At 50.8% G+C, this 27,620-nt stretch overlaps 1 protein-coding gene across 5 annotated transcripts in view; it reads left to right on the top strand.

Annotated features, from left to right (window-relative positions):
• The window catches only part of FAN1 (FANCD2 and FANCI associated nuclease 1), a 109,760-nt gene that overhangs the window by 29,115 nt on the left and 53,025 nt on the right, over positions 1-27,620 (top strand). For all 5 annotated transcript variants that reach the window (XM_075345675.1, XM_075345676.1, XM_075345677.1 and 2 more), the window contains 4 exons: positions 3,799-4,000; positions 4,098-4,331; positions 5,600-5,731; positions 12,192-12,300. In XM_075345675.1, the coding sequence (XP_075201790.1) occupies positions 3,799-4,000; positions 4,098-4,331; positions 5,600-5,731; positions 12,192-12,300 (677 nt within the window). The remainder of the gene's footprint in view (positions 1-3,798; positions 4,001-4,097; positions 4,332-5,599; positions 5,732-12,191; positions 12,301-27,620) is intronic.

Below are 27,620 nucleotides of genomic sequence, written 5' to 3' on the forward strand. Positions count from 1 at the left end.
TTTCTGCGTTTTTCACTGCGTTTTTCACCCATTGAGTTCAATGAATGTTCAACAACGCAATGAAAAAACGCATATAGCCGCGTTTCTATGACTAAAAACGCAGCTATAAACGCAAGGGGTGGGCAGTACAGTGACGTGTACAGGAAGAGGATTCCTTCTGTTGGTAAACACAGAAGCATGAAACCTCCCGGTACCGTCACCGCTGCGTCCACAACCCGCCCGGTGCCATGTCAGCTCCGTGCGGCGCCATGTCTGGGCGGGAGGTGGAGGCAGCGGCGAAAATCAAAGTGAACAGTAGAAAAAAAAAATGTCATATATACTCACCTGTCTGCAGGGTCCCGGTGCCATGCCCGCTCCCAGCCCCTGTCTCGGTACCGCCGCTCTGGCTGTGTGCAGTCTCCCCGGGGCAGGACCTTGCTTGCAGGACCTGGCGGTGGATCACCTGATGCAGTCACCTGACGCATCACCTGATCGTAGTCTCGCCGGCTTTTTCGCGCCCGGCCGGCTATCAGCTGATCCTGCCGTCAGGGGACTTCATCAGCTGATTACCGGCAGCTCCTGCAGCGATCGGACGGGATCAGACTCCTGTCCAATCGATCGCTCCAGGAGCTGCCGGTAATCAGCACAGCACATAAGTGAGTATTATTTTTTTTTTTTCTACTGATGCATCAGCTGATTGTATACAATCAGCTGATGTATGATGTGATTCACGTTCTTTAACCTGACACATCATCTGATCGCTTTGCCTTCCAGCAAACCGATCAGATGATATTGGATCCGGATTGGACGGCGCGGGACCCTGACCCAGGATTACTGCGGAGGGGGGGTTCTTTATTTCAATAAAGATGGAGTCACTAATTGTGTTGTGTTTTATTTCTAATAAAAATATTTTTCTGTGTGTTTTTGTTTTTTTTTTATCATTACTAGAAATTCATGGTGGCCATGTCTAATATTGGCGTGACACCATGAATTTCGGGCTTAGGGCCAGCTGATAATATACAGCTAGCCCTAACTCCATTATTACCTAGCTAGCCATCCGGCATCAGGGCAGCTGGAAGAGTTGGATACAGCGCCAGAAGATGGCGCTTCTATGAAAGCGCCATTTTCTGGGGTGGCTGCGGACTGCAATTCGCAGTGGGGGTGCCCAGAAAGCATGGGCACCCTGCACTGTGGATTCCAATCCCCAGCTGCCTAGTTGCACCCGGCTGGACTCAAAAATTAGGCGAAGCCCACGTCATTTTTTTTTTTTAATTATTTCATGAAATAATTAAAAAAAAAGGGCTTCTCTATATTTTTGGTTCCCAGCCGGGTACAAATAGGCAGCTGGGGGTTGGGGGCAGCCCGTACCTGCCTGCTGTACCCGGCTAGTATACAAAAATATGGCGAAGCCCACGTCATTTTTTTTTTCTTTTTGGGCAAAAAACTGCATACAGTCCTGGATGGAGGATGCTGAGACTTGTAGTTCTGCAGCTGCTGTCTGCTCTCCTGCATACACTAGTGAATGGAGGATGCTGAGACTTGTAGTTCTGCAGCTGCTGTCTGCTCTCCTGCATACACTAGTGAATGGAGGATGCTGAGACTTGTAGTTCTGCAGCTGCTGTCTGCTCTCCTGCATACACTAGTGAATGGAGGATGCTGAGACTTGTAGTTCTGCAGCTGCTGTCTGCTCTCCTGCATACACTAGTGAATGGAGGATGCTGAGACTTGTAGTTCTGCAGCTGCTGTCTGCTCTCCTCCATACACTAGTGAATGGAGGATGCTGAGACTTGTAGTTCTGCAGCTGCTGTCTGCTCTCCTGCATACACTAGTTCTGCAGCTGTCTGCTCTCCTGCATACAATGAACATTTTGAAGAAGGAAATGACATCAGACCTTTTTTTTTTTTTTTTTTCATCAATAATCTTTAATGGCATTGTGCACTGATTAAAAACGCAGTGAGCAAAAACGCAGCAAAAAACGCACCAAATCGCGGCAAAAACGCATGCGTTTTTGCCGCGTTTTTTTAGCCGCGGGTGCGTTTTTTAGACAAAAACGCACATAAAAACGCAGCGTGAAAAAAACGCCTAGTGCGCACATACCCTTACAGTCTTCCTCTTCTGAGTAGCAGGCAGCTGTGAGATGCTTGGAAGACGCACACCTAGTATGATCTAATATAATCTAGAGGAGGACCTTTACTACTAAAAATTTGCAACACATTTTCCCTTTCAGTTTCATACATTGTAAGTATGGTGATTGGGGCAGCATGAAGTTAACCAAGTATAAGATTAGATAAGGGCAGTGGAGAACAGTGACACACAAGAAGTAAGAAATGTCTCTATCTCCAGCAGAACTGCTTATCACTGTTGTTCATAGTTTGATAGAACATATATATTTGAGTAACATTTATAAAATTCATATGAAAGTTCAATTATGAAATATGAATACATTTTTTTTAAAGCTGGAGTCGGTACATTTCTACCGACTCCAACCAAAACTAACTCCGACTCCGACTCCACAGCCCTGGTAGAAGCTGTAGAGGTGGAAACAGGTAAGGCAAAGAGAACTGGGACTAAGAAATGACTTCACGATTGCAAACGGTTGAGGTTCCCTGCACCCTGTCACAAATTTTGTCACCTTGTGAGTCAGTTGAAATGCCAAGAGATCGATATATGGCATACCTCACTGTCAACAAGTTTTCTCGAACACTTGGAGTGGAGAGATCACTCCCTCGCGGGGAGCAGCTGGCATGTTAAAAAGTCTGCCTCTCAGTTGTCCTCCCATGGTATATGAACCTCCGAAATTAATGGAATTTTGTCTTGTGCCCATTCTAAAGTTTCTGCAACCTCCATTATGGCAGAGGAGCTTCTTGTGCTGCTTGGTGATTGTTATAGGCCACTCTAGTTGCATTGTCTGCTGGGTTCTGATCGGCAGCCCTTGGACTAACTGCTCTGAGCTCTTACACATTGATCAGGAGAAGTCTTTCTTAGCTGCTGAAAACTCTCTAGACCCTCAAATGATGGGAGATCGCTCCCCTCCTGAAGAGCCTGACATCTGTGTTGAGCAACTGAATAGGGCAAAAAGAGTGACCCCCGAAGATACAGGGGAGACTTTAGCCACCACTTGAGAGACCAACAATAATGCAAGGGGAGATGGAGGGGGGGGGGACAGGAAGGAAAGAAGGACTGCTGACAGGGTCATACTTACCTGTCCTAAAGATCCCGAACTCCCTATCTTCTGCTCCATGCACACATGCGCTATGTGGGTTGACGGCCAAGAGCTAATTGGCTTACGGACCTCCCCACTAGTACCCTACAACCAACTGGGTAAAGATACAAATGGTCCTGCCACACCGACGGGAGAGGATAGTGACTGAACAGTTACAGCCTGTACTCTCCTTCGCTACACGAGTGAAACGTGGTGCACAGCTACACTCTGTTACCCATAAGATTTCCATCTGAAAGACGCAAAGCAAAAGAAAGGTCCGTGCCTAACCTTAGATGGGTCTGGGACAGACTTTGCCTCCAACTGACACTACTAGAAACTGAGGAAGCTTGACAATGACAGGCAAAGTACAGTCTGCTGTGGAGGTCCCCGTTTTATTTAGATGCAACAATAGTGTCAGCCTCCATGTAGTCAGAGTATCCCATGGTTCTGTGTCCCCCAATAAGATGAATGAGTAATAGGATTAATTACTATGGCTTCCTTTTTTTTAACTTGAGTCTCCTATTGATTGATTGATTGATTATTCTATAGATGCTCTTTTATTTGACATTTCAAACATTTTTTCCCTGTTTGCTTCATTTGTATTTTTTGTTCTGTAGAAAGTGACTTGGAGGAGATTTCAGAAGCACTCGATCTTCTATCTGCACCAGAGCTAAAGAATTTGGCAAAGTCTTTTCACTTTGCAAATCCTAATGCCCCAAAGCAACAACTTGTGGAGGAATTCCTAAAGCTTTCCAGACAACGTTCCATCTTCAGCACGAGCAAGAACCGGTCCAGCATTGGTGCTGCCATTCTTAAAAAGTAAATACTTGTATTGTTGCGTAGCAAAACAAATTCCAGGTTTGTTTTTGTGCATTTATCCTTTCTATGTATTTTTGTTGTATTTTATTAATTGCAGAGCAAAGGATGCTGCCGGGAGGGCCGTCAGAGTCTGCAAAGGTCCCAGGGCGGTATTTTGTAGAGTTCTGCTCTTGTTCTCTTTGACAGAGTCTATGGAGGTAGAAGAAGCTGCAAGTGGAGGTCAGACGTTGCTTTCCACTGTTCTCATGGTTAACATGGGCCGCATGACCTTCCCACAGTACACTGTGCAGAGGAGTACCAGGATATTCCAGGACAGAGAAGATCTTATGAGGTAAGGTTCTGGTAATGACTGGCATAAATGAGCAGACAGCCAGCAAGACTTCATAGATTTCCTTATATACACGGTTAAAGGGGTTGTCCTGTGAAAATAAGTTGTCGCCAAACTAGATCCTTGGTGAATGGTTCATTGCCTGGACCAACATCGAAGAGCAGTTCACTCCATTCATTCTCTATAAGGCTGCTGATAAAGGCCAAAACCAGTGCTCGGCAGCCCCAGAGGCAATGTGAACATGTTCACTGCTCCTACATTCTAACGGGAATATAAGTTCTCTGTTCTGCCAGTTAGTGCGGGTTCGAGCACCCACCCCCCACTGATCAATAAGTTATGACTGGGGAACCCCCTTTAACGCTAATGTTCAATAGTCTAATAGAAAAGGCTGGCATCAAACCAGGACAGACAGAATATTTGCCCAAGGCTTAGAATAAAAGGCAACATATGCTATGGATAGGCCACAGCCGTCACACGTTGTACATGCTGGCATAACCAGTTTGGCCAGTTGCTGGATTCACCACTGCTCTTGGCACTTGTACATAGACTGGCGGGGGGAAATATGTACATCATCCTTAAAGTGACGGGATTTATTAAATGAGTAATGTGGTTTTTTTCCTTATTTTATTACACCTCCTACTGCCATATTGTGACACATTTTAGCCAAAAGGGTCTTTAGCATGTTACCAATACGTTATAAGTTATTCTCACGGAGTGTTATACTCCTGTATATAGAGAGCGGTAGAAAAGGGCTTTTGTTCACCGCGCCACTGATCACTGATGAATTTGTCGGATTAATGTAACTTTATTTTGCACAGGTCTACGCATTTTTGTAGGCTCAGCTCCCTTCTTCAGGACCGACAGGCACAAGAAACATCAAATCTTTCTTGTGCCTGTCGGTCCTGAAGAAGGGAGCTGAGCCTCCAGAAACACGTAGACCTGTGCAAAAGAAAGTTATATTAATCCGATAAATTCAGCAGTGATCATTGGCGCGGTGAACAAAAGCCCTTTTCTACCTCTCTCTGTTATCAGCCGCCTGGGGTACTGCTGCCGTGATCGGGATTTTACATGCTTTTACAGGAGTTGTGACTTTCACAACTCCATTTGGTGAGTAGGATTGCTCATTGTGCGTACCCTGCATATATTAGGGTAAGACCCTATTGCGCTTTTCTTTCCACAGCTTTTTATACTCCTGTATATAGAAATATGGGAAGGATTTTGACATCTTGTCTTTGCAGTATAATATACCAGTGTATTCTGGCTCTCTTTAGATATGAATCTGCAATGCACAAACTGGTAGATATTGTCGTCACTATGACCAATGGGAACTGGAAAGAAGCACATTTGATGTTTGAGAGCGCCAGAGAGGACTGGGATCAGCTGAAGAATGAGCACACTTTGCGGTATTGTCATAAGCACTGACTATGGCTGTGGGATTAGTAGAGGTAAAGAGGTTTTACATATTCTGAATGTGTTTAATCTCCCAGAGCTGTATATATATTCAAAGAAGGGACAGTAGTATTTCTGTATTAATGGGGTTGTCCACTACTTTCTTTATCGTTCCTTCCATGGGAGACCCAAACCATGGGTGTATAGCTAGCGCCTCCGGAGGACACACAAAGTACTACACTCAAACGTGTAGCTCCTCCCTCCGGGCTATATACACTCCCTGGATGACAGTCTATCCAGTTCAATACTTTGTGTTTCAGGAGGAACACACACTTTCATTCTCTGATATTTTTTTCTCATTTTTATTTTATTTTAAAGATTTGGAAGAAAAGCGGGTCCAGTCTGGACTCCCGGCATGTCCCTTCACACCCCACTCTGTCGGCGGTGCTGTTAAGGTTGACTTTATAAGGCTGGAGCCTTCACATGCCGCGCTCCTTCACATCCTCTAAGAGGCTCTGGGTTGAAGTGGGAGCCTCCACGGTCCTCTCTGCTTGCAGAAGACCGGTCTCCATCCGCAGCCCTGTCTGGTCCCTGCTGGAAGGAGCATTTACCCCCCTCTCCAGGGACATGGCCCTGCGTCTCAAAGCTAAGTATAGAGACGTTTTTCAGGGGTCCCGGGTACTTTTATTAGGGGGACAGTATGTGTTTTAACGTTACTGTAAATTCCGGCCGATTCTGGGGATTTCCCCTGAGAACCGCGCCGAAGGTGCCTGCTCGTCGGCCGCATTGTTAAATCTAGGCCCCGGCTTCTGTTTGGGCCTAGTTTCGGTTTTGGCTTCTCTGCATGTTTTGCATAAAGCGCCGCCCACCGCCCGGCCAGCAGAGGGGAGGGCACTCCTCCTTGGGGAGATGTCCCCTCCCCTGTATGTCGTCCTGTATCTCTCTGCCCTCCGTTTTTCCCGCTCTTGGGCTTATACACGCCCCCCCTCTTTCTCCCAGCGCCATTTTCTCAGCGTTCTTGCGCTAGAGGGAGCTGGATGCTGCAGCTGCATTCTATCTGGAAGGCTGACACTTCACAGGGGAGCGGTGGAATCCGGAGGGCACACAGAGAGCACGGGCTGGTAAGCCACAACCTCTGGTTGTGGACTTTTATTACACTCTCAGGCATTCTACAGGAGTGTATTCTGGCTGCAGAGCCTCCACCATCAGCAGCATGTCTGTCACTAGGAGCAAGGCTGCAAACATGTATGCTATATGCACTGCTTGTAAGCTAATTCTGCCAGAGCCAAGCACATACCCACCTTGTGATGCCTGTGCTAACATGGTTGTGTCTCAGCCTGGAGCCTCCGCAGGGGTCCCTCTGGCTGCTTTGGCCCCGGTGGCTGAACCCCCGGCTTGGGTAGCATCTTTTTCGCAAGCTCTTTCCAGGTCTTTTGCCGACTCCATGGGGCAGCTGTCCCAGACACTGCTGTCCATGCATCAGCCCCCTTCACAGGGTGCTTCGGCTGCTCCTAGCTCTGCAGAGCTCTCAGAGCATGTCCCAGGACCCCGTCCCCCTAAACTGAGACGCAGGGACCCTTCTCCCTCCTCTTCCCACGGCTCTGATTCACGTGCCGAGGTGCAGGGCGAGGAGGACTCGTTTACTGTGGGCTCAGACGCTACCTCTATGTACCCCATTGACTTGTCTGAGGGAGATGCGGATGTTAGTGACTTGATTGCGTCCATTAACTCCGTACTGAACCTCAACCCACCAGAGTCTGAGGAACAAGCCTCTCTGGTAGAGCTACACCAGTTTACCTCACCTAAGAAAGCTAGGAGTATGTTTTTTAACCACTCCAGCTTTCAGGCCACTGTTACCAAACCCAGGGCCTGTCCTGACAAACGTTTTCCGAAGCGTAGTTCAGATGACCGTTTTCTTTTTCCACCAGAGGTGGTTAAGGAATGGGCTCAGTCCCCAAAGGTAGACCCTCCGGTGTCCAGAATCTCAGCCCGCACAGTCGTGGCTGTGGCTGATGGCACTTCTCTTAAGGATCCCACTGACCGCCAGGTTGACCTTTTGGCCAAGTCTGTATATGAGGCGGCTGGAGCCTCGTTCTCCCCGTCTTTTGCGGCAGTGTGGGCTCTCAAGGCAGTCTCTGCCTCTCTGGAGGAGATGCATTCCCTCACCAGGGACTCTATGCCTGAGCTGGAGACCTTAACTTCTCGAGCTTCGGCTTTTGCATCCTACGCCATGTCTGCCATCCTGGAGGCTTCTCACCGCACGGCGGTGGCCTCCGCTAACTCCCTCGCGATCCGCAGGATCTTGTGGCTTCGAGAGTGGAAAGCAGACGCTTCCTCAAAAAAGTACCTTGCGAGTCTCCCTTTTGCTGGGTCCAGGCTGTTTGGGGAACAGCTGGATGACATAATCAAGGAGGCTACTGGCGGGAAGAGTACTTCCTTGCCTCAAACTAAGGCCAGGAAACCTGTCCAGGGCAGGATCCAATCGAGGTTTCGTTCCTTTCGTTCCTCTAACTGGTTATCCTCGAAGCCCTCGACCGCGTCCACTACCGCAGCCAAGGATCGTAAACCAAACTGGCGCGCAAAGCCGCGTCCTCAAAAGACCGGAGGAGCCGCTGCCACTAAGGCGGCCTCCTCTTGACTACCTGGCTGCACCAGCAACGTCCTTGGTCGGGGGCAGGCTCTCCCACTTTGGAGACGTGTGGTTCCAACACGTCACCGATCAGTGGGTGTGGGATATTATCTCCCACGGCTACAGGATAGAATTTTCTTCCAGCCCGCCAAACAGATTTTTTCTGTCCACATCCCCTTGCTCCAAGGCCGCCGCCTTCTCTCAGGCCGTGGCCTCCCTGCACGCCAACGGGGTAATTGTTCCGGTTCCCGCCCGGGAACGGTTCAGCGGTTTCTACTCAAACCTCTTTCTAGTCCCCAAGAAGGACGGTTCCTCCCGGCCCATCCTGGATCTCAAGCTTCTCAACAAGCATGTTCAGGTGCGGCACTTTCGCATGGAATCTCTGAGATCGGTCATTGCCTCAATGACCCAAGGAGATTTTCTAGCATCCATCGACATCAGAGATGCCTATCTGCATGTGCCTATTGCGGTCTCACACCAGCGTTGGCTACGCTTTGCAATCGGAGAGGAACATTTCCAGTTCGTGGCTCTTCCCTTTGGCTTAGCCACGGCCCCTCGGGTGTTCACCAAGGTCATGGCAGCAGTGGTTGCAGTCCTGCACCTCCAGGGATTGGCAGTGATTCCTTACCTGGACGACCTTCTAGTCAAGGCCTCATCCAGTGTAGACTGCCAGCGGAGTGTCTCTCTCACTGTCGCTACGCTAGTTCAGTTCGGGTGGCTTGTCAACCTGCCCAAGTCCACTCTGACCCTGACCCAGGTACTTATGTACCTAGGGATGCAGTTCGAGACTCTGCCGGCACTTGTCAAGTTGCCCTTAGTCAAACAGCAATCCCTTCGTCTGGCGGTGCGCTCTCTGCTGAGGCACCGCCGTCATTCCATCAGACACCTCATGCGGGTGCTGGGTCAGATGGTGGCGTCAATGGAAGCGGTTCCCTTTGCCCAGTTCCATCTGCGTCCCTTGCAGCTGGACATTCTCCGCTGTTGGGACAAGCGGATCTCTTCCTTGGACAGGCTGGTGGCTCTGTCATCTCAGGCCAGGAACTCCCTTCAGTGGTGGCTTCAGGCCCTCTCCCTGTCACAGGGACGCTCCTTCCTGACTCCGTCCTGGGTGATACTCACCACGGATGCCAGCCTCTCCGGTTGGGGAGCGGTATTTCTTCATCACCGAGCACAGGGCACTTGGACTCCGTCCGAATCAGCCCTCCCGATCAATGTGCTGGAGATCAGAGCTGTGTTTCTAGCTCTCCTAGACTTTCACCACCTGTTGGCGGGGAAGCACATTCGGGTTCAGTCGGACAACACGACAGCGGTTGCCTACATCAATCACCAGGGCGGGACTCACAGCCGTCTGGCGATGTTGGAGGTTCAACGAATCCTCCAGTGGACGGAGGACTTCAAGTCCACCATATCTGCAGTCCACATCCCAGGCGTGGAAAACTGGGAGGCCGATTATCTCAGCCGTCAAACCGTGGACGGCGGCGAGTGGGCCCTGCATCCGTCAGTGTTCAGATCGATCTGCCGCAAGTGGGGCACTCCGGAAGTGGATCTGATGGCATCCCGGCACAACAACAAGGTTCCGGTTTACGTGGCTCGCTCCCACGATCCTCAAGCCTTCGCAGCAGACGCACTGGTTCAAGATTGGTCTCAGTTCCGTCTGGCCTATGTGTTTCCCCCTCTAGCGCTCTTGCCCAGGGTTCTGCGCAAGATCGGTACGGAGGGCCGTCGAGTCATACTCATTGCTCCGGACTGGCCCAGGCGAGCTTGGTACCCAGACCTGCTCCGCCTGTCCGTAGAGGTGCCGTGGCATCTCCCGGACCGCCCAGACCTTCTCTCTCAAGGTCCGTTCTTCCGCCAGAATTCTGCGGCTCTCAGATTGACGGCGTGGCTCTTGAGTCCTGGATCCTGACGGCTTCAGGCATTCCCTCTGAGGTCATCTCCACCATGACTCAGGCTCGGAAGTCTTCCTCGGCCAAGATTTACCACAGGACTTGGAGAATTTTCCTGTCCTGGTGTCGCTCTTCCGGCCGTGCCCCTTGGCCGTTCTCCTTGCCGACCATCCTGTCTTTTCTACAGTCAGGCCTACAGTTAGGTCTGTCCCTCAATTCCCTCAAGGGACAGGTGTCGGCTTTGTCGGTATTGTTCCAGCGGCGTATCGCCCGACTGGCTCAGGTGCGCACCTTCATGCAGGGCGCATCTCACATCATCCCTCCTTACCGGCGGCCATTGGATCCCTTGGACCTTAATCTGGTCCTCACGGCCTTACAGAAACCCCCTTTTGAGCCTCTCAGGGAGGTTCCCTTGTCTAGACTTTCTCAGAAAGTTGTCTTTCTAGTAGCCATAACTTCTGTCAGGAGAGTTTCTGATTTGGCTGCGCTTTCTTCGGAATCCCCCTTTTTGGTGTTTCACCAAGACAAGGTGGTTCTTCGTCCGACTCCGGACTTTCTCCCTAAGGTGGTGTCTTCCTTCCACCTTAACCAGGACATTTCATTGCCCTCTCTTTGTCCGGCCCCTGTGCATCGCTTTGAGAAGGCGTTGCACACCTTGGATTTGGTGCGGGCGCTCCGAATCTATGTGTCACGCACCGCCGTTTTTCGGCGGTGCACCTCACTTTTTGTGCTAACCACGGGTCAGCGCAAGGGTCTCTCTGCTTCTAAACCGACCCTAGCTCGTTGGGTTAGGTCGGCTATCGCCGATGCCTACCAGTGTTCTCAGGTGCCTCCCCCGCCGGGGATTAAGGCGCACTCGACCAGAGCTGTCGGTGCCTCCTGGGCTTTCAGACACCAGGCTACGGCTCAGCAGGTGTGTCAGGCTGCCACTTGGTCCAGTCTGCACACTTTTTCGAAGCATTACCAAGTGCATGCTCATGCTTCGGCAGATGCGAGCTTGGGCAGACGCATCCTTCAGGCGGCTGTCGCCCATTTGTGAAGTTAGGTTTTGCCTACTTCTCAGTTTGGTTTATTTCCCACCCATGGACTGCTTTGGAACGTCCCATGGTTTGGGTCTCCCATGGAAGGAACGATAAAGAAAAAGAGAATTTTGTTTACTTACCGTAAATTCTTTTTCTTGTAGTTCCGACATGGGAGACCCAGCACCCTCCCTGTTGCCTGTTGGCAGTTTTTTGTTCCGTGTGTTTCACCGGCTGTTGTTAGTAGACAGAGTTCTGGTTTTGCCGAGTTTTACTCTATCTCTACTTATGGGTGGATGTCCTCCTTCAGCTTTTGTACTGAACTGGATAGATTGTCATCCAGGGAGTGTATATAGCCCGGAGGGAGGAGCTTCACGTTTGAGTGTAGTACTTTGTGTGTCCTCCGGAGGCGCTAGCTATACACCCATGGTTTGGGTCTCCCATGTCGGAACTACAAGAAAAAGAATTTACGGTAAGTAAACAAAATTCTCTTTTTTACATTGATGACCTATGCTTAGGATAGATTATCAATGTCTGATTGGCGGGGGTTCGACACCTGGCACCGCCGCCAGTCAGCTGTTCATGGTCCCAGTGGCAGCAGGCAGCCTGAAATGCTCAGTTCCGGCGCTACTCCGTCTTCTGATAGCGGTCATAGCCGAGTACTGCACATCTGCTTCCTACTAATTAGAATGGGAAAGGGATGTGCAGTACCCGTCCGCAGCCAAAATGAGAAGACAGAGCAGTGCTGGAACTGAGCGTTTCCAGCTGCCTGCTGTCACTGCCGGCACCAAGAACAGTTGATTGGCGGGCGTGTGGGGTGTTGGACCCTGGCCGATCAGATATTGATAACTTATCCTAAGGATAGACCATCAATGTAAAAGTAGTAGACAACCTCTTTAAGTGCAATATACAATAGGCCTTCCATATATTCCTTCTATAGGTACCACACAGAGCTGCCGCTGTATCTGCGCTGCTTTACTGTCGGCTGGGTGTATACAAGGATCCTATCACGAGGAGTAGAAATCCTGCAGAGATTACATCATTATGAGGTACGAGTAATTTCCAAACGTAAAGCACTAGAACTGGAACACCAAACTTCAAAGTTTAGGTCCGCTCATCTCTACTTGTGACTCTAAGGGTGCATTCACACAGCCATATGTAATGTCAGAGAGCATTTCCTATACTGATCTGATGTTGAGGATTAGATAGGACGACACACTTAGTGGGTCTGTGTGCTATCTGATAAAAAAAGATTTGGCATTACATCGACTTTCACACGGATGTCTGCATTCACCCACCCAAGGTATGTTCACTTGGGCGTATTTTCGATCCAAGTGCTGTCAATGAAATTAAAAGACAGCACCCAGACCAGTGTTATTCTATGAGTGCAGATGAGCGTTGGTTTTTTTTCACAGTCCGAATCTGTGTGCATGGGAAAAAAGGGCAACATGGAATAGTTTCTTCTGTATGTTAGGCAAATCTCTCCTATTCAAGTCTATGGGTGCGCAGAACAAAACGGACCTCATACATATCAGTATAGCATCTGTTGGTTTTTTTTTGTTTTTTTTTTTTTACAGATACTCTACAATTCTTTAACATAAAAATGTATTTAGTCTTTTAAATGTTAATAATTGCAGACGTATTAAACCAGTACCATACGGATGAAAATCATCTGCTTTTTATGAATGAAAATAAGCCCACTTTTGTTATATGCTTGTGTGAAGTCAGCCTTCCCTCCTGTTCATGTTTTTTAATTTAAAAGGAATTTGTCACCAGAATTTTGCAATATAAGCTAAGGACAGCATGCAGCAGGGGTTAAAAAAAAAAGTAAAAACATCTGTTTCTCTTTTTTGTGTGAGCTATTGTTTACTCATACTAAAGGGTTTTTCTCTGACGCCTCATTGGGGACACAGGACCATGAGTGTTATGCTGCCTATCCATAGGAGGACACTAAGTAGATGCAAAAGCATAGCTCCTCCTCTGCAGTATACACCCCCTGGCCGGGCCAGGCAAGCTCAGTTTTAGCTTAGTGTCTGTGGGAGGCACTTCCTTTCAAGGTTTGTTATTTTTTGAGGGCGACGGTTTCCGTTTGGGACCGATCTCCCACTACCATCAATGGGCGGGAACGTGGAGTGTCGCCTCCACGTACCCCCTCCTGCGACGCTGGATCCTGGGCTGGACGACGGGTTCCACAGACACCGATTTTCCAAAGCCCAGGGTAGAGGCCTGTGCCCTATAGCCCAATTCCTCAGCCCCTCTCTGCAGGCTCTGAGTTGAAGATGGCACCAATTCCTCAGCCCCTCTCTGCAGGCTCTGAGTTGAATGACACCGACACAGCAAGCTGACTCTGCTATTTTCACTGCCTGGAAAGCAGTGTTTTAAGGTGAGATCCCCCCTGACTGGTTTCCCAGACAAAGGGAGAAAAGGCGCTGCAGGGAAGGCTCCCAGGACATTTTACAGTATTTATTATGTGCAAGGAGCAAGGATCCTGCACACACAGTGTTAACTTTCTCTAGCTTGCTGGCTGGAGGAGGGGGAAGTTCTGCTGTTTGCAGAAAGTCTTGCAGATAATTTCCCGGTGGTAGGGGGGAGGGCCCAGGGCTCAGGGACTCACGCTATTTATTATCTGCTCTGTTTATTTGCTCTAGCAGAAAAGCCGGCTGATAACCACTGGTGACAAGCTGTGTGCTGACTGTAGGGAGAGGGAGGAAAACTCAGAAGCTCCCTTTCCGCCGTTTTTTTTTTTTTACTACCAACAGCAGGGGGGGGCACACTGACTCATCTTCCCGCTCTTTTAGTGCTAAGCCCCGCCCCCCGCGGCCGCGATAAGCCCCCCCCACAGGAAAGCGTGCAAAGGTCTTCATAGAGCTTAATCCTTCCTGAGGACAGGGCCATCGGCTGATTCTGGTGAGGTGCTTGCTTCAATTGTAGCTCTGCTGAGCATTGCTCCCCCCCCTGGCATACTCCTATTAGGAACATGCAGAAATCTAAGGGCACTAAGAGTACTAAGGCCCACATAGTCTATTATTCAGCCTGCACTGCCTGCCACACTGAGCTACCACGTAAACACACCTCTTCTCTCTGTGAGTCCTGTGCCCCTATAGCCCCCCAAGACCCCCCTGCCACCACCGCCGCCGCAACCAGCATCCCAGAGCCTAGGGCCCCCAGCCCACCGGAATGGGCACAGTTTCTGTCCCAATCCATGGAAAAACTGTCACAGAACCTGGTTCTGGCTATGCAATGTCGTCCTCCACACCCTTCTGGGCCCCTGGACGGAACGCAGCCTGAGGATACCCCTATGGAGGATCCTTCTGAGGTAATCCGGGCACATGCTTCTCCGGTTGCAGGGATCAGGAAAAGAGCACACGGCCGGGTGTCTCCAGCGGGCTCTCCCTCGGGAGCACACAGGGCAGGCTCTCCCACACGCTCCACGGCTTCTGAAGAGCTGGAGGAGGGAGAATGCTGTTTGTACCAGGAGGATTCCTTGGTTTCATCACCCCCAGATGATCAAACTGCAAAAGACTCCCTTATAGCAGCAATCAACCAAACTCTACATGTGGAGGATCCCCCATCCACTACCACTGACCATGCGGTCTCCTTTAAGAGGGCAAGGAAACCCCAAAAGGTTTTCGCTGATCACCCAGAGTTTCAGGATATCCTCACAAAGCAAAGGGAGAAGCCTGACAGGCGCTTCGGTAACCGAAAACTCATGGAGTCCCGGTACCCTTTTGCCTCACCTGCCCCTAAGGGCTGGGCCGATCCGCCCTCGGTCGACCCCCCGGTCTCCCGTCTTAACACAAAGACCCTCCTGTCTTTACCCAATGTTTCTTCCATCAAGGACCCGACAGACAGACAGGTGGAGCACCTCGCCCGCTCTGCTTTTGAGGCTGCGGGTTCCTCCCTCTCGCCCTCCTTTGCCTCTGTGTGGGTCGCAAAGGCGATCTCGGTCTGGGCAGACTCCCTTAACACTTCGCTTGAGGAATCCCTTTTCACTCATACCTTCACAGAGGTAACAGCTCAAATTGCCGCTGCGGCGGAGTACCTCATCCAGGCCTCCATGGACGCTGCTACCTGCGCAGCGTTTGCCGCCTCAAATACCATAGCCATCCGTAGAGCTCTCTGGCTCCGACAATGGCGAGCGGACTCTGCCTCTAAGAAGTCTCTCACGGGCCTTCCCTTTTTTCCAGACCGATTGTTTGGCGAACGTCTGGACAAGCTCATTTCTGACGCCACGGGAGGAAAGAGTACCTCCCTCCCCCAGCTGAAGTCCAGGACGTCCATCACCAGACGTCCACAGTCCTCGTTCCGCTCCTTTCGGAACTCATTTGGTTGGTCGACATCCCGTACTGTCCCCGCCACCAGCCGCGGACTACGCAGCGACCGACCTTCTCAGCTCTCCCCGAAACCCACTTCATCATGGCAGCCTAGACCGAAACAGTCCAGGACTAGGGAGACTCGGCCACGACGTTTTTCCCCCTCATGACTCCTTCGGCGCCCCGGAAGACACACTCATTGTAGGAGGTCGACTTCGGCTCTTTCAACACATCTGGGCTGCCGCCTCAGATGACAAATGGGTGCGAGACCTTGTGTCTTCCGGTTACAACATAGAATTTCGGACCCGACCCCCGAGTCGGTTCTTTCTCTCAAACCCCCCAAAGACTCAAAAACGACGCTAAGCTTTTTTTCTCAGCAATCCACTCGCTCCAAACAGCAGGAGTGATAATACCTGTCCCAGACGACGAGAAGTTCGGGGGATTTTATTCCAACCTCATTGTGGTCCCCAAAAAGGATGGGTCAGTTCGACCCATCCTGGACCTCTAACACCTAAACAAACATGTGCACGTACGGAGATTCAGAATGGAGTCCCTAAGGTCCATTATTGCATCCATGGTCGAAGGGGAATTCCTCGTCTCCATAGATATCAAGGACGCGTACCTGCACATACCCATCGCCCCAGATCACCAAAAGTTCCTCCGCTTCGCAATTCAGGACTCACACTTTCAATTCGTAGCTCTACCCTTCGGCCTTGCCACCGCATCAAGGGTCTTCACCAAAGTCATGGCGGCCGCCATGAGCGTCCTTCACGTCAGGGGAGTAGTCGTTCTCCCTTACTTGGACGACCTCCTCATCAAGGCCCCCTCCTTCCGCGACTGCTCAACCAGCGTACAGATCACTGTGGGCACCCTATCCCGCTTAGGGTGGCTAGTGAATCTGGACAAATCATCCCCGATCCCATCATGATCCATCACCTTCCTGGGCATGTCCCTGGACACCCATCGGGGCTTGATCCTTTTCCCTCAGGATAAGGCGTTCGCTCTTCAATGAGCGGTACGCTGCCTTCTACGTCCTCCGTCTCGCTCCATTCGATTCAGCATGAAAGTTCTCGGCAGGATGGTGACGGCTATGGAAGCAGTACGCTTTGCTCAACTGCACCTCCGCCTACTGCAGCTAGCCCTTCTAGCGGCCTGGGACAAGAGCCCCTTCTCCCTGGACAGACATCTTCACCTAACGCCTTCAGTCAGGTACGCACTCCGCTGGTGGCTTCGGTCCTCATCCCTATCGAAGGGGAGATCTTTTCTCCCAGTGAACTGGCTGGTCCTGACCACGGACGCCAGCCTCCTAGGCTGGGGAGCAGTGTACCGGCACCACACTGCTCAAGGACGTTGGACGCCCCAGGAGTCTTTCCTTCCCATCAACATCCTGGAACTCCGCGCGATCTTCCTCGTGCTCAGGGCGTTCTGCCCTCTGCTAGCGGGTCGTCAGATTCGAGTCCAATCGGACAATGCGACAGCTGTAGCCTATATCAATCGGCAGGGGGGCACCCGCAGCAAAGCGGCTTATCTCGAGGCCCACAAGATCCTCAGCTGGGCCGAATCGACGGGATCAGTGATATCAGCGGTACACATACCGGGGGTAGAGAACTGGGCAGCAGACTTTCTAAGTCGCCAAGGCCTGGCCGCCGGAGAATGGTTTCTCCACCCAGAAGTATTTCTACACATCTGCACTCGCTGGGGCACACCAGACGTGGCCTTAAGGTTGAATGCAAAGGTACCCGCGTTCATAGCCAGGTCACGCGACCCGCAGTCCATCGGCGCGGATGCTCTAGTCTGCTCCTGGCACCACTTCCGCCTGCCTTACATATTTCCACCTCTACCCCTGCTGCAGCGGGTAATCAGGAAGATCAAGGCAGAGGGAGTCCCGGTGATACTGATAGCACCGGACTGGCCCAGGGGTGCCTGGTACGCCGAATTAGTACAAATTCTCACAGACGCACCGTGGCACCTTCCAGACATCCCAGACTTGCTGACCCAAGGGCCCATTTCCCATCAGAACTCCAGAGCCCTGAAGCTGACGGCATGGCCATTGAGACCTGGGTATTAACAAGAGCGGGATTCTCCCCCGTGGTTATTGCCACCATGAGCAGCGCCCGAAAGCCTGCTTCATCCCGCATTTACCACCGTACGTGGAAAATCTTCCTTTCATGGTGCAGGGAAACTAACGTCCAGCCTATGCCTCTGGCCATCGCCAGAATTCTTGACTTTCTACAGTCTGGCTTGAAAGCGGGGTTGGCTCTCAGTTCCCTTAAAGGGCAGGTCTCAGCGCTCTCAATCTTCTACCAATGCCGCCTGGCTCAAAAACCGCAAGTCAAGACCTTCCTCCAGGGCGTTTCCCATCTAGTTTCCCCGTACAAACGGCCGCTGGAACCATGGGACCTCAACCTCGTTCTGAACGGTCTCCAGAGGTCTCCCTTTGAACCCCTCAAGGAATCCTCCCTTGCTCTTCTGTCCTGGAAGGTAACATTCTTAGTGGCAATTACATCCATCAGACGGGTTTCGGAGCTGGCAGCACTCACTTGCCGCGAGCCTTTTTCTGATCTTTCACCAGGACAAGGTGGTTCTGCGCCCCCTTACAGATTTCCTTCCAAAGGTTCTTACCCCGTTCATTTGAACGAGGACATTGTCCTGCCTTCCTTTTGTCCACACCCGGTTCATAGGGTGGAAAGGTCTCTGTATTCGTTAGACCTCGTCAGAGCTCTCAGATATTACATATCCAGGATAGCCCCCTTTAGGAAAACGGACTCTTTGTCATTCCTGAGGGGCCTAAGAAGGGACAGGCAGCTTCAAAGGCGACGCTGGCTCGCTGGATTCGCTCTGCGATCCAGGAAGTCTACCGCTTGCAACTCCAGCCCATTCCTAGTGGGCAGCGGGCTCATTCCACGCGAGCAGTTGGAGTTTCGTGGGCCATTCGGCATCAGGCTTCAGTGGAACAGGTGTATAAGGCTGCGACCTGGTCTAGCCTACATATGTTTTCAAAGCATTACAGAGTCAATACCCAGGTTTCAACTGAGGCAAATCTGGGTAGGAAAATTCTGCAAACGGCAGTAGAGCACCTCTCTCAGTAGGCGCTCCAGGCTGTCTGGGACTGGTTCCTAGTCCTTGGGTTGTGTTGTCTTTCTTTTTATTTTTTCCCACCCATGGACTGCTTTAGGACGTCCCATGGTCCTGTGTCCCCCAATGAGGCGTCAGAGAAAAACGGATTTTTGTGTACTCACCGTAAAATCGTTTTCTCTTAGCCATCATTGGGGGACACAGCACCCACCCTGTTGCCCTGTTGGGCCTTGGTTCTCTCAGTACCTTATTTGGTTATGACTCTTTTTTTTCTCATGTTCCTCTGTTAAGGTAAGTTTTTACTGTTTTTTTTTTTTTTTCTCCTACTGCTTGTGTACTAAAACTGAGCTTGCCTGGCCCGGCCAGGGGGTGTATACTGCAGAGGAGGAGCTATGCTTTTGCATCTACTTAGTGTCCTCCTATGGATAGGCAGCATAACACCTATGGTCCTGTGTCCCCCAATGATGGCTAAGAGAAAACGATTTTACGGTGAGTACACAAAAATCCGTTTATTGCTCTGTGATTAATATTGATGTGACTCCAGGTACCGTCACACATAACGAGATCGCTAGCGAGATCGCAGCTGAGTCACGGTTTCTGTGACGCAGTAGCGATCCCGTTAGCGATCTTGTTATCTGTGACACCTACCAGCGATTTTCTTCAAAGGCGATGTCCTGCTGGGCAGGACACATCGCTGTGTTTTTTGACACTGTGTGACAGGGTTACAGTACTGCTGAGATCGTTATACAGGTCGCTACTGCGACCTGTATTGCTCCTGGATCGCTGATAAGATCTGACCGTGTGACATCTCACCAGCGACCTCCAGGTGACTTACCTGCGATCCCTATCAGGTTGCATTGTGTTTGGGATCGCTGGTAAGTCATTGTGTGTGACTGGGCCTTCCCTGTCTCCTGCACTGCAGTCCGCCACACCCCCTGCTGTGATTGTGCATTGACTCTGAAATGTCAATCTATTGAGAGCCTGGTATAGGCGGGACAGCTCCCAGCTCTGCTACCATCAATTCTGAGATAAAGTTAGAATGGCTGCACACAGTGATCTAAGATAAACATGGGAAAGAAACCGCAGGTAATACTTTACTCCTTGCCTCAAGAAATCATCCCCGTCACACAATCAATGCAATACCACATGGAGAATTCATGCGGGCAAGACGCCTATGTTCTAGTGATGCCAGCTTTGATAGGGAGAGTTCAATAATAAAAAAAACGATTAAAAGAGAGAGGTTACTGTACTACTGCCCTGAATCACACATGCAATATCGTGCGTAGTCGTTCTAGACAGAATGCACTTTATAATAATCACCAACTTCCCAGTGGTCATTCTGATAAAAATCAGAGATTCATTTTCTCTACAGCTTATAGTGTTCATTTTCAGCAAATAAAGGCAATAATTCTCAAATATTTGCCTGTTGTCAATCAGGATGACATCCTGGGAAAGATACTAAAAAATGGTTGCATGTGTGTGGCAAGACGAGGTCGATCCTTGGGAAATATACTTTTCCCCAGCCTTTTTTACACATTAAACCGACAACAACATTGGTTGCAAGTAAAAGGTTTTTATCGGTGTGGGGGATCTAGATGTAATGTATGTCCTTTTGCCCAAAATAGAAAAACTGTGATTTTACTTCCTTCTGGGAAGACACATACGATAAAATCTATCATCAATTGTGATACAGATCATGCGATTTATTGTATTGAATTGAATTGCGTTATGTCGGATATACTTCTCGTAAAATAAAAAAAACGTGTGGCTGAACACATTGCAAACATTAATAATGGCAATGCTTCATACTCAGGAGCTGCCAAACACTTTATAACTGCACATAGGGGAGGGCTGGATAGCTTCTCCTTTTTCTGTTTTTGAGAAAGTCAATGCATCCACTAGAGGTGGTAACAGGATGAAAAATCTAGCTTTGAGAGAAGCCTATTGAATTCTTACACTAACAAACATATTTCCAGAAGGTATGAACTATAGAAATGATTTATATTATATATATATATATTGAATAAAAAGAAGAAATTTTTTTTTCTTTCTTTCTCCAATGTGTTCAGTCACACAGTTCGTTGCAATTCTAATGAGATTAAATATGACTTGCTCTATGTCGTTGTTGAAATATTATTAGTGGTACTTTTTATGAGATGCTTTAGGCTATGTGCCCACGCTGCGGATTTTGCGCGGATTTTGCTGCGGATTTACCGCGGATTTTCCGAAAATCTGCAGCAGCGGCACTTCCAAGCCATTTCAATGGCATTTTGGAAATGCTGTGTCCATGCTGCGGATTTTTCCGCGGCGGATTTTGATCCGGAAAAATCTGCAGCATGTCAATTATTGTTGCGGATTTTGGTGCGGATTTTGGGTATAGAATGGGGGGAAAAAAAAAAATCTGCATCAAAATCCGCGGCAAATTCGCAGTAAATCCGCGGCAAATCCGCGGCAAAAATAAGGTGCGGATTTGCCGCGAAAGTCGCGGATTTTCATGCAGAAAAATCCGCAGGTACATTCTACCGTGGACACATAGCCTTATACTACGGTGTTTCACAATCCCTTCCCCCTTCTTTAGGGTCTTCAAAATAAGAAATTATTTTACGTCGGATGTGCCGATATCTTTTCCTTCTATTTAAGATAAACCTGGTTAGTTTCAGAATCTCTTTGCTTACATTATGCTGCTTTCAGATGAAGTCGCAAAAATCTGGTAACAGATTCCCTTAAAGTCCCTGTGTGCAGTGGAAAACAGAATTTTCTTTAGAAAATTCCGCAGGGTCTGAAAGATTACCCCACCCACGGTAAAAAACCGCGGCAAACCACACCCGAAAACTGCATGCGGTTTGCCGCGGTTTTACAGTTGTATTGCCACAGTATTTTTGCCGCGGTTTTGCCGCGGGCTGGTACATGTGTTTTAATGCATTCGATGCAATAAAGCACATTGCAGAAGAAAAAAAAAAAAAAAGTCATTTCCTTCTGAGATAGAGAGTAGATAGATAAATAGGCAGAAGAATAGATAGAGGACAGATCAATCAACAATCGACACACTGCATTTCACCCGAGCGGTAGTGTGTTCACGTTACCGGCCGTGAGAAATGCCCTGTAATTACCTCTCTGTAGGCTCGTTACGAGGCTGCATTCTGTACAGTGTCAGTCGCGGCTGGATGAAAGCGTCGCGGGCCCTCGGTGGATTACGCCGGAGCTGTGTGTTTGGGGCGGGGGTTAATAAAATGGTGAAAGATGGGGCTTTTTTGTGTTTTATTTAAAATAAAGGATTTTTCATGGTGTGTTTATTCACTTTACTTACAGGTTAATCATGAAAGCTGTCTCATAGACGCTGCCATGAGTAAAGCCTGGACATAGTGGCGGCGATGTGCTGCCATTAACTCGTTATTACCCTGATTGCCACCACATCACGGCAACAGGAAGAGCCAGGGACACTTCGGGACTGCCGCATAATGGATGCAGGCAGTCCCGAGGCAGCTGCGGGCTGATATTCTCGGCTGCGGGAGAGGGGGGGGGCAATAACCCTGTCCCTCGCTCTCCCCAGCCTGTGAATACCGGGCTGCCACTGTGTGTTTACCTGGCTGGGCGGTAAAAATACGGCGGAGCCCACGTTTTTTTATTTTTATATGTCCGTTTGCTTTGTATGTGCATTCTATATGGCTGTGTGTGAGTGCGATGTGTGTGTGTGTTCTATGTCTGTGTCTGATATGTGTGTGTTTACTCTCTGCTCCGCTTCCTCTTCCTGTCATAATGACATCACTTCCCTGCAAACCGCAGGCAGCGATGTACATTACCGCAGGTAAACCACGAAATACCGCAGGGAATAACGCAGGAAAACGCAATGAACCGCACAGAATTTGCTGCCTGCGTTATTCCCTGTGGGATTTCACGATTACATTGCAGTCAATGGAGTGAAATGCCGCAGGTACCTGTGGAAAAGAAGTGACATGCAATTGTTTTCGCTGCGGGAATCCCTCAGCAAAACCGGTAGCTGTCAAAATCCGCATAGTGCGCATAGCATTTTCTTTGTCGCTCCATTGGGAGACCCAGACAATTGGGTGTATAGCTTCTGCCTCCGGAGGCCACACAAAGTATTACACTTTAAAAAGTGTAACCCCTCCCCTCAGCCTATACACCCTCCCGTGCATCACGGGCTCCTCAGTTTTATGCTTTGTGTGGAAGGAGGCACACATCCACTCATGAAGCTCAGATTAGTTATATCGGTTGGAAGAAAAGTGGGCTCCCACGGGGCCCCCGGCATGTTCCCTTCTCACCCCACTAAGTCGGCGGTGCTGTTAAGGTTGAGGTACCCATTGCGGGTACAAAGGCAGGAGCCTCATGCCGTCTCCTTCCCCATCCCTTTGCGGCTCTGGGAGAAGTGGGATCCTGAGCGGTCATCCAGTTACTGGGACCGTGCTCCCTCCGCAGCCCCTGAGGGAATCTGTCGGACAGGAGTTGGTTAATCCTCAGGGACCGGGCCCTGCATCACTAAGGTACTCTGTACCCCCATGGGGGATGTGCATGGAGCGCCTACATCCCGGACGCTGCAGCAGCTGCTTATTTGTCGGCCGCGGTGTTAAATTTAGGCCCCGGCTTCAATTGCGGCCTAGTAGCAAAACTCCCGCCCCCGGACCTGTCTATCAGGGATAAGGGCGGGACTGCCGACCTGACGTCGGCTGTGAGGGCCAGGGCATCCTGAATGTTCCTCCCCCCCTCACTGATCACTGTGGGGACTCCAGATTCCCGCACTTTTCTAACGCCGCCCACGGCTTCTCTCCTTCCCTGAGAGCTCCGGCAGCCATTTTTTTGGCACTCTGCCTGTGGAAGTTTTCCTGGAAAGAGCTCTACAACGCTGGGAGACCTAAGGCAGGGAATCTGGAGGACGCACACTCCGCTTTTTAGCGGTCGGTAAGCCACACCGGTCACCCGGTGCTGGTCCCCTTTGGGTGCCGGAATAGATACTATATATATTTATATACTTCTGTTCGGTCGGGCTGTATACCCTTCCCATATACCCTCAGTGATCACTCTCCTAGGAGACAACAGCATGTCGTCCACAAGGAGCAAGGGGGCCAAAACACAGGGTTATTTTGCGACCTGTACCTCTTGTGCGGCTAAGTTACCTGCGAGTTCCACCTACCCTCACTGTGAGCAATGCTCAACCCCTGTTTTACTTTCACAACCGGAGCCTCAGTCACTAGTGGGCCCCTCGGCTCAGGTAGAATCCGTTGCTCTACCTGTCCAGGCGGCAGGGACTGAGTTTGAAGTCTTTGCTGAAAAACTCTCTGAATCACTCTCACAATCCGTGGCTCAGTCCATGGACAAATGGTCTGCCAAGCTGCTGGAAGCTTTGCAGTCCAGACCGGTCCCTACACAGGCCCCGGGCCCTGTTGGATCTTCACCCCCAGGCCCCTCTCTGTCCGCGCTGCAGCACGTTCCCAGGGGGGGCCCTAGGTCTCACGTGGAAGACTCCGGCCCGGACCACAGTCCCAGACCGGCTAAGCGGGCCCGCTGGGAATCTTCCCCGACTTCTTCACGCTGCTCAGGTTCCCAGCGTGAGGACTCTCTGGAGGACGAGGCGGACGTCGCAGCTCAGTGCTCTGACACTGACGTTGCTCTCAATCTTGATACACCTGAAGGGGACGCCATGGTAAATGACCTTATCTCGTCCATCAACCAGGTGTTAGATATCTCTCCCCCGCCGCCACCTGTAGAGGAGTCGACTTCTCAGCAGGAGAAACACCAGTTTCGGTTCCCTAAACGTACACAGAGTGCGTTTTTCGATCACTCTAACTTCAGAGATGCTGTCCAGAAGCCCAGAGCGGTTCCGGACAAGCGCTTTACTAAGCGCCTCACTGACACACGTTACCCCTTCCCCTCTGACGTTGTCAAGGGCTGGGCTCATTGTCCCAAGGTGGATCCCCCAGTCTCTAGATTGGCGGCTAGATCTGTGGTATCGGTTGCAGATGGATCATCGCTAAAGGATGCCACTGACAGGCAGATAGAGCTCCTGGTGAAATCCATCTATGAAGCCACGGGCGCGTCTTTTGCCCCGGCCTTTGCAGCCGTGTGGGCACTGCAAGCTATCTCAGCTTGTCTGGCTGAGATTAATGCGGTCACAAGTAATTCTGCTCCGCAGGTTGCGTCTTTGACTTCTCAGGCGTCAGCTTTTTCTTCCTACGCCATGAACGCAGTTTTAGACTCTGCTAGCCGTACAGCGGTGGCATCCGCTAACTCTGTGGCAGTCCGCAGGGCCATGTGGCTGCGCAAATGGAAGGCAGACTCGGCTTCCAAGAGGTTCTTAACCGGTTTGCCGTTTGCTGGCGACCGCTTGTTTGGTGAACGATTGGATGAGATTATTAAGGAATCCAAGGGAAAGGACTCCTCCTTACCCCAGTCCAAACCAAAGAGACCTCAGCAACGAAAAATACAATCGAGGTTTCGGTCCTTTCGTCCCTCCGCCAAGCCCCAATCCTCTTCGTCCAGCAGACCGGAGAAAGGCCAGAGGAACTCCTATGCGTGGCGGTCCAAGTCACGCCCCCAAAAGGCCGCAGGAGGCACTGCTTCCAAGGCGGCCTCCTCATGACTCTCGGCATCCCCGAACCGCATCCTCGGTCGGTGGCAGGCTCTCCCGCTTTTGCGACGCCTGGCGCCTGGTGGCCACATGTTCAGGACCGATGGGTGAGAGACATTCTGTCTCACAGTTACAGGATAGAGTTCAGCTCTCGTCCCCCGACTCGTTTCTTCAGAACATCTCCGCCCCCCGAGCGAGCCAATGCACTTTTTCAGGCGGTGAACACTCTGAAGACAGAAGGAGTTGTGATCCCTGTTCCCCTCCAGGAACATGGTCGCGGCTTTTACTCCAACTTGTTCGTGGTGCCAAAGAAGGACGGTTCATTCCGTCCCGTCCTGGACCTCAAACTGCTCAACAGACATGTGAGCACCAGACGGTTTCGGATGGAATCTCTCCGCTCTGTCATCGCTTCGATGTCACAAGGAGACCTCCTAGCATCGATCGACATCAAGGATGCTTATCTCCATGTGCCGATCGCACTCGAACATCAACGCTTTTTGCGTTTCACCATCGGGGACGGAACACCTTCAGTTCGTGGCATTGCCTTTCGGCCTGGCGACAGCCCCAAGGGTGTTCACCAAGGTCATGGCATCTGTTGTGGCGGTCCTACACTCGCAGGGCCACTCGGTGATTCCCTACTTAGACGATCTTCTGGTCAGGGCACCCTCTCAGATGGCGTGTCAAAACAGCCTTACAGTCGCTCTGGCGACTCTTCAGCAGTTCGGGTGGATCATCAACTTCCCAAAATCCAAGTTGACACCGACCCAATCACTGATGTACCTTGGGATGGAGTTTCATACTCAGTCAGCAGTAGTCATGCTACCGCTGGACAAACAGCTTTCGCTGCAGGCAGGGGTGCAATCTCTTCTTCGGGGTCAGTCACACCCCTTGAGGCGCCTCATGCACTTCCTGGGGAAGATGGTGGCAGCGATGGAGGCAGTGCCATTCGCACAATTCCATCTGCGGCCACTCCAGTGGGACATTCTCCGCAAATGGGACAGGAGGTCGACTTCACTCGACAGGAACGTCTCTCTTTCCCTTGCAACCAAGACGTCACTTCAGTGGTGGCTCCTTCCCAACTCTCTGTCGCAGGGAAAATCCTTCCTACCCCCCACCTGGGCTGTGGTCACGACGGACGCGAGCCTGTCAGGGTGGGGGGCGGTTTTTCTCCACCACAGGGCTCAGGGAACCTGGACTCCGAGAGAGTCATCCCTTCAGATCAATATTCTGGAGATAAGGGCAGTGTATCTAGCCCTATTGGCCTTTCATCGGTGGCTGGAGGGCAGGCAGATCCGGATCCAGTCGGACAACGCCACTGCCGTCGCATACATCAACCACCAAGGAGGCACTCGCAGTCGTCAAGCCTTCCAGGAAGTCCGACGAATTCTGCAGTGGGTGGAAGCCACAGCTTCCACCATCTCCGCAGTTCACATCCCGGGCGTAGAAAACTGGGAAGCAGATTTTCTCAGCCGACAGGGCATGGACGCGGGGGAATGGTCTCTGCACCCAGACGTGTTTCGAGAGATCTGTCGCCGCTGGGGAACGCCGGACGTCGATCTCATGGCGTCACGGCACAACAACAAGGTCCCGGCATTCATGGCCCGGTCTCAAGATCACAGAGCTCTGGCGGCGGACGCATTAGTTCAGGATTGGTCGCAGTTTCGACTGCCCTATGTATTTCCTCCTCTGGCGATGCTGCGCAAAATCAGGTCCGACTGTCGTCGCGCCATTCTCGTCGCCCCAGATTGGCCGAGGCGGTCGTGGTACCCGGATCAGTGGCACCTCACGGTGGGTCAACCGTGGGCGCTCCCAGACCGCCCAGACTTGCTGTCTCAAGGGCCGTTTTTCCATCTGAATTCTGCGGCCCTCAGCCTGACTGTGTGGCCATTGAGTCCTGGCTCCTAGCGTCTTCAGGGTTATCTCAAGATGTCATTGCCACTATGAGACAGGCCAGGAAACCAACGTCCGCCAAGATCTATCACAGATCTTGGAGGATCTTCTTATCCTGGTGCTCTGATAAGGGTTTTACCCCCTGGCCCTTTGCCTTACCCACTTTTCTTTCATTCCTTCAATCCGGAATGGACAAGGGTTTGTCTCTCGGCTCTCTCAAGGGACAAGTATCTGCGCTATCCGTATTTTTTCAAAAGCGTCTAGCTAGGCTTCCGCAGGTCCGCACGTTCCTGCAAGGAGTTTGCCACATAGTCCCACCTTACAAGCGTCCGCTGGAACCCTGGGATCTTAACAGGGTGCTAACGGCTCTTCAGAAACCACCTTTCGAGCCGCTGCGGGATGTCTCTTTATCACGTCTTTCGCAGAAGGTGGCATTTCTAGTGGCAGTTACATCGCTCCGTAGAGTGTCGGAGCTGGCAGCGCTGTCATGCAAAGCCCCCTTCCTGGTTTT

This window comes from Anomaloglossus baeobatrachus, chromosome 4 (genome assembly GCF_048569485.1).
Source record: "Anomaloglossus baeobatrachus isolate aAnoBae1 chromosome 4, aAnoBae1.hap1, whole genome shotgun sequence".
NCBI lineage: Eukaryota > Metazoa > Chordata > Amphibia > Anura > Aromobatidae > Anomaloglossus > Anomaloglossus baeobatrachus.